The sequence below is a fragment of the Chamaea fasciata genome, unplaced genomic scaffold (assembly GCF_029207755.1).
Source record: "Chamaea fasciata isolate MVZ Bird 193981 ecotype frontalis unplaced genomic scaffold, bChaFas1.0.hap1 SCAF_6, whole genome shotgun sequence".
Classification (NCBI taxonomy): domain Eukaryota; kingdom Metazoa; phylum Chordata; class Aves; order Passeriformes; family Sylviidae; genus Chamaea; species Chamaea fasciata.
This window is the reverse complement of record NW_027094091.1, coordinates 48,870,105-48,877,224: the sequence shown is the minus strand read 5'-3', so window position 1 is coordinate 48,877,224 and position 7,120 is coordinate 48,870,105. Positions and strand designations below refer to the sequence as shown.

The 7,120-nt window shown below is 40.1% G+C and overlaps 1 protein-coding gene across 1 annotated transcript in view; it reads left to right on the top strand.

Annotated features, from left to right (window-relative positions):
- Window positions 1-1,668: 1,668 nt before the first annotated feature.
- The window catches only part of BANK1 (B cell scaffold protein with ankyrin repeats 1), a 137,264-nt gene continuing 131,812 nt past the window's right edge, over window positions 1,669-7,120 (top strand). Inside the window, exon 1 of the mRNA XM_066186307.1 lies at window positions 1,669-1,793. Within this exon, the coding sequence (XP_066042404.1) occupies window positions 1,781-1,793 (13 nt within the window). The 5' untranslated portion in view covers window positions 1,669-1,780. The remainder of the gene's footprint in view (window positions 1,794-7,120) is intronic.

Sequence of the window (7,120 nt, the reverse complement as noted above, 5' to 3'; positions counted from 1 at the left end):
TTATTTTTATATTTAAATACATTTGTATTTAATGATTGCTTTTCCTCTTATGAATTCCGGTTTCAACAGTGAAGATCCTCGCAGTTCAGAATGCACAATCATCCCAACCATATCCAACCACATTACCTAACCCATCTTTTAGGATTTAGGACACAGCAATTATTATTGCCATGGAAATTATTGCCATGGCAATTATTATTGCCATATTTCATCCTCCATCACAAGACATCTCATTCACACTTATCCTGCTCAAAGTTCAAGACTACTGACACTTCAGTGCTGCTTCCCTTACGCCCAAAAATACAGTACTGGAATGTCCAGATACCCATCACTTAAATGAATAAAATCCAAAGGTAAAAAAATGAGCAGCAAGGAAAAACAGGAGGCATTCCAAGCTCTCTTCCTGATGCACATGTACCCTGACATGACTGGATTTAGCTGGATGTTTCCTCTGTGTGCTAGGCCAGACCAAGTCAGAAATTTACCAACACCACCCACACTTTAGCAGAAGTGACTGAAAATAACCCCTGAAATATTACTACTACTACTACTACTACTACTACTACTACTACTACTACTACTACTACTAATAATAATAATAATAATAATAATAATAATAAAGTATCTACCTGTGTAATGATAGAAACAGGAACAACTCAGAGGGTTCAGTTTTCCAAGTAATTCAGCTGGACACAGTCCTGGCAGTGTGCAAAGTCTTTACAGAAGTAGATCCCTGACTGAAGTCCAGCCTCCTGCAATTTGTGGTTTGTAGTTGATTGCAAACTGTGAACGTTTTGTCACACTAACACATCTATAAAGACTTTCTCTATGTGAATTTTCCTTCCTCTTATACTGCTTGAATTCATTCTGCAACCTTCCCTTCAGTTGAGGAAGAGCCTCTTGATTTTGGACACTTGCATTCCTGAACCCGGTACTTAGCAAATTCACATTTGAGATCTTTAAAACCTTTGCCATGTTTCATTAAAAGCCCCAAAGCATTAAAGTTCAGGTAGGGAAGGTGAACACAGGAGTTTGGCTGGGCAAGAAGCACACATCTTTGCACAAAGTGGTTTGAAAAGGCTTGCTTCCTTTGAAAACTTATTTCAGAAGGTTCTTTCAGTTTTTCTGCAATCCTGTTTTATGGGGAAACTCCGACTCCTTCTGGTGGGTCTGGCCTTTAGAACTTGGAAGATGCCGCCTTGATTGATGTCTCCTGACTAAATTTGGTGGCCAGTGCAGCAGTGAGCCGAAGCGTTTGCAGTGTCCCTCATGGACTGCTCGTTTGGATATTTTTTAGTTTTTATTTTACTCCGCGCCACTCCAAAAAATAAATACGAGGCATAATACCGTGGAGGTGCTAATCACACCACACCAGAATGCTTGATCGCTGGGCGATACCTCCCAGGTTCCTTCCGCTCCTGAGGAGTTTTTCTCCACTGCATGAGTGTGAGAGAAAACCAAACCCCAACATCTGCACAGCTGGAAAGGCTCGACTCCCTCCTCGTTTTCTCCCCACACGCAGACCACCGGCAGCAGAGGGCTCTTTCCGCGGGCGGCGGGGCGATGCCGGCTGTGCGGCTGTGTGTTCAGGGGAGGATATGGGTGGGGCCCGGGGGACAGCGGAGCCCCGCGGCCGCAGCAGCCGGAGAGGGCCCCGCGCTTCCGTCCCGGCGGCGGCGGCGGTCGCGACAGCGTCCTGGGGCCGGGACAGCGCTCTCGGGACGGGACACAGCCCTGGGGCCGGGACTTTGGTGGCCAGGACAGCGCAGGCAGCGGAGCCATGAGCCCGGCAGGTCGGTGCGGGGCGGGTGACGAGGGCCCGGAGGTTCCCACACGGAGTCGTGTCCCGATGCGGTGTGGGGTAGTGGAGACCGTGCTCTTGACAGTAGCCCTCAAGTGCTCGCGGCATCTAATGCATCTCTTACGGTGTCGCAGTACAAACGCTGCTTTGCTGAAGAGGAGAAGCAAAAAAGTTAGGAAATTAAAAAAATAGAAATTACACGAGCAATGTTAATTCGGTACCACTCCGGGATAGTCTTAATTGGCTAATCACGTGTTGTGTCATTAATTAAAAATTGATCATCGTCTTGCAGTCTCTCCGCTCTCCGTATGGGATCCAGCCTGTAGCGCGCAGCAAAACTGTGCTAGACTTTGCACAGGAATATTAATTCTTTGTTTATGCTTTTATTGGTGTTTATGGCCATATCTGGGTGCCTCAAAACTGTTAGTGTGTATTTTGTTACTCCCTTGGTAGTGCTAGAACACATTATCCCATTGACTGGTGGAAAAATTTGATGAAAAGTTAAAATTACTTACGAGGGCCTCATATATATCAGAAGCAGCCCTTAATCTGAACCAGAAACCTGTGACTCCATGTCCCTATGCACATTCTTCCCAGTCGTGTTCCCTTATTCACAGAAATACTGTCTATTTACTGCTCCCAGTTTCTTCATGTCTCTTTGTAAGGCTCAGACACACTTAAATCAAGCCAGTGACTGCCAAGCTGGGCACCCAGTAAAAAGGAAATGAAAGACGTGTAGGCAGATACCAGAGGTTTGACTGACTTGCTTGTGGGGAGCTCAGCTTTATTTTTGTGATTCTTTTATTAGGTGGGACAATATTTTATCCTCATTTGCTGAATGAGGAATCAAGAAAGAGAAGTCTGAGGGCCTGAGTCTGCAAAGGTGACTCAACGTGTTGTTTTTCTGTTCTGATTCATCATTTTAAATTACTGCTTCAGATGCCAAGACAGGGTTTTTACCAAGGACTTTGTATTTTGCATCGTTTTATGACATCAGAGTAACCACATTAGTTATTAGTTATCGAATGTAGCTTTGTAATAACATTAGCCTTGCAAATAATCTTCACCTACTACTCTCATTATACAGATAAAAACACCAGGGAAGAAAGGCGAAGTGACTTTTCTAGCTGTTTTACAGTAAGTTAGTTGTGGATAACATATCAAAACTCAGTATTGCTTTGCTTTCTACCTAGGGCTGGTGGTGAAATGGGTATGGTTATTTTACTGGTTGTTTTCTATCTAGACCCAACTTCCAGCATTGCGAGCTTCTTTAGAAGCTTTAGTAGAAAAAAGTTGTGTATATGAGCAAAACTAATTTTAATAGCATTTCCAAATGTGCATATGCTATCCCAATTATTAGGCAAAGTGATATTTGTGGATGTGAACAGTTGGCAGGGCAGTATTCTGTAATTACAGAAGTATGCTCAGTGATCATTCTGTATCAATGACAGGATACAACTGTGCATGACCTGGGGGCGTATGGTTTAGAGTCTGGATCTTGGTGGATAAAGTCAATCAAATCCTGAGTATGCATGTGAAATAGCTGGAGTAATTGCTGAGTAAATATGTAAGAACACCGAAGAGGGATGGCTGCTTTCCCAGCTGCTCATAACCAGTTCCACACATTGGCAGGGGAACAAGTAACAGTAGGCTCAGTCAGCAGAGGATGTGCTGGCCTTCTACTCTGGCATCATTTGTCTCTGATATTTTTTCATGTGTTGCTCTGCCTAAGCCTCAACCCACCTGTGACCTCTGTGCGCAAACCTCTCTCCTGCAGGTTTGCCGCAGCATCAAACCTTTCTTCTATAGAAAGAGGTCTGTTGTGTATAGAAGTGCACAGAGGTGTGTTTTCTCTTGATGGAACAGCATCTGTGAGGTACTGAGGTTGCTTCAGGTGTATTGCCCAAGGCCTAGTCTAGCTGAAATCTGAAAGCTGTTCGGGATGCTTGGTGGGAGAGATAGGCTTATTACTCTTCAGGGCTCTGTAGAAGACCCTAACCTAGATGAGCTTTATGCAAATTCCATTAAAGCTGCTGTGGCTAGTAGAGATAAAACATCTGTAATGCATGGTCTTCGATGACATCTTCCTTCAATTGAGACAGGAGGCACTGACAGGATAACTCCATTGCTATGCTTCATTGGAGTCATCACTCCTCTCCACACTCGAGAATGTAGTTATCTTCATTCAGATCCTTCCTTGTGTGTCCTTTTTTTACACAATGTACATTTCTGTGTCTTCAACTGTTTCTAGGTCAATGTTTATGTAAGTGGTGTTCTGGGAGGGAATCTAGACAGTGAATAGACAAAAGTAATACTTGATTTTTGTTTTTCTCAAGAATTAGGGAGTGCTTGAATTTTTATTAGTCAATAGTTTTTCAGGTCCTTCACTTTTAGGGAAAAAAGAGTTCTCAGACAATGATTTGATTCAAAATCCAAGAGGTCTAGTGGTAGACTTTTCAAGCAGATTCAGTAATAACATCATAATATGAATCTTAATATTCATATCCAATATTAATTATTAAGTAATATTTATATTATTAATAATGTATTAGTAATTTGGGTATCAAAGAAGCCAGAACAGAAGTACCTCAAAGCTATCATTTGCCTTCAGAAGTGTTGGGATGCTCATTCAGATTCAAAAGTTGATCCTAACAAGCTATGTTCCTTATGCTGATCCTCTCTCATTTCCCTGCTGTTGCAAGCAGCAGTTATTGAAGTTTGCATAGGAGCAATTGACCACCCACATTTGAAAAATTGTGTCACTGATATCACTGATGTCGTGATAAAGGTGAAAGAAAGCAGCGATCTCAGTTTCTTATAAGAACATTTGTGCCCAGGGACTCAAAACCCACAGTGTGACTCCTTCCCTGTCTGTATAGCTCCTGGAGCTGGTCTTTGAGGATTTGATTAGTTTATATACTCCTTTATTTGCTTGTAGGTAATAAAAAATGTTTTATCTCCTCTAACAAGCTTAAGCGCCCCAATGCAAACAGCAGCAATAGCTTGTGCTGTAATTATATCCCCAAGGGAGGTGCAGTGATTTTTGACTATCATTAAAAAAAAATCGTCCTGACCTTTTTTATAAATCAAAATCAGACTACTGCAATGTGAACTGTGATAAAAAACCCTATGTTTTATTAAATGTAATAATTAAATGTTGTAAAACAAAAGGAATAATTTCAGAATAGTATTGAAAATATTTTTTGAAACCACTGTGAAGATAGGAAGGAAGACACAAATACGAAGATTTAACTTTTAAACTGGAATCTATTTCATGTAATGATATTGATGTTCATTTAGTGTTTATTGGCTCCCTGCATTGTAAAAAAGCAAGGGTTTGTATGAAGCCACAGTGTATAATTTATGCTATCACAGGCCTGATAGTTAAAGCAAATTTGTCTTACCATCCCCATCATTACTTTGTTTTTCAACATTTCTGGGAGCTTTTGTGTACAGTTAGGTAAGAACAGTCTTACACGTTTGACATTGAGACAGTTCAAGCAGAGGTACAGCTGAGTTTGGAAAGCACCCATTTGCATTCAGATCACATGCTTAACAGCTGGAAAGAACTTGAAATTTTACACAGGTGTTTATAAATAGCTGCAGTCTGCGGCTAAGGTTCACTGTTGTTGCTTCTGTGTAAGAAATAGGGAATTCATGTAAGACCATGAAGCTGAAATGCAATGCCTTTGTCAAGTTTCAACCTTTTTTCCCTGTACCTACTGGGAAACTTACTCCAAGTGAGCAGCGTAGTCTTGCAGGTTTTCATAGCTGAAAAAAACGTATGGCTGGTCTTTCTGCTGCAGTGTACCACAGCTTCTGTCCAGCCCTGCATCCTTGGGTTTCCTTTCTGAGGAAACCAATATCAGAAGAGAGGCTTTTCTGGTTGCCAGAGTTTTCCCTGACACCAAGTTAAAGTGCAACTGAATAGAGCAGCTGGATCTAAGAGCTAACACCTGCTCCTAGATCCCTACTCTAGACAGGCATAAAAGAGTTTCCTTACAAGAAATAATGTTGCACTGAAAGATAAACAACCCCCTGTCCCCAAACCTGACTGAGACCCTGTCACATACAGTTCAATTCATGCCTAAATGTGCTATATCATCCACATCTCTCAGCACCAGGGATATGCATGTGTTGTGTCTCTCAAACAAAGCAAGGTATTTTCCTATCAAAATGAAGCAATGATATTTTCACTCACTATTTATTGTTATACTTGCTTCCAATTAAAAAGAAAAAAAAACAAAACCCAAATCCCAAAAGAAATATTAATTTTTTTTAGTTGTTTTCTCTACAGGGCGAATGTTAAGTTGTGAAGAATAAATAATTCAAGTTTGTTTACTGTAGTCAGTACAAAATGGTGTTTGTTTGTCTGTTTGTTTTTAATATCAGATTAGAGATACAATTGAAATAGTAAGCATTATTTATTTTCTAGTGGGAAATGTAAAAAATTCTAGAAGCTTTGGGAAAAATGGAACAATGAGTAGAATGGCATTTATGAATTAAACTTTTAAGAAATAAGGTAATATATGATAAACATATTTTCATATAGTGTACCCTTCTGTTTTTCATAATTTTCATTTATTTGTGAAACATTTATAGTTTAAATAGCTGAAAAGAAAAAAATCATGCTATTCCTGGAATGAATTGAACAAGGATAATTTTTAGTCGTTTGAAGACTGGAAATAAAAGCCATTGTGTTGAGCAGTGCTGTGTCCTCTGTAAAAATGAAAGGCTAAATACAGTACAGGCTTCAAGCAGTTTAATGCTAATATGATAGTGAACACTAGGTGAAAACAGGCAGTACTTTATTCAGAAGCCACAAGTGTGGTGTTACTCTGATTTATTAAAATTTGTGATTGAAAAGACTTGGGAACCTGCTTTTTATTAAATTATAATATGCATGGTGACAGAAATAAACTTCTTAAATTAACAAAAGTGTATTAACAGCAGAAACCGGATATTTTCTGAGTTTGATTAGATTCCCTTTAAAGATACAAAATACTGTGGGAAACTAGTAAATATTCATTATTCAGCATAAACCCCTTCAAGAAGTGATTTTCCTAAGGAATTTTGTTACTAAGATTTTTTTTGCAATGTTTGCAGTAGCATTCCTGTAATTCAGTTGTGGCTGAAGTGTGTAGTGCTGGCCAGGTGTGTGTTCTTGAGCTGATGTATAAAAACTCCTGAGAAGGCAGTCAGTGTATCCCACACAGTGCAAGCAGACTGTGTCTACCTAGAACTTGTTCCCATTGTAAACTCAGTTTAGAGGAATATTTTAAGAGAGGAAAAATATCCTCTGAAAAACGACTACTTGAT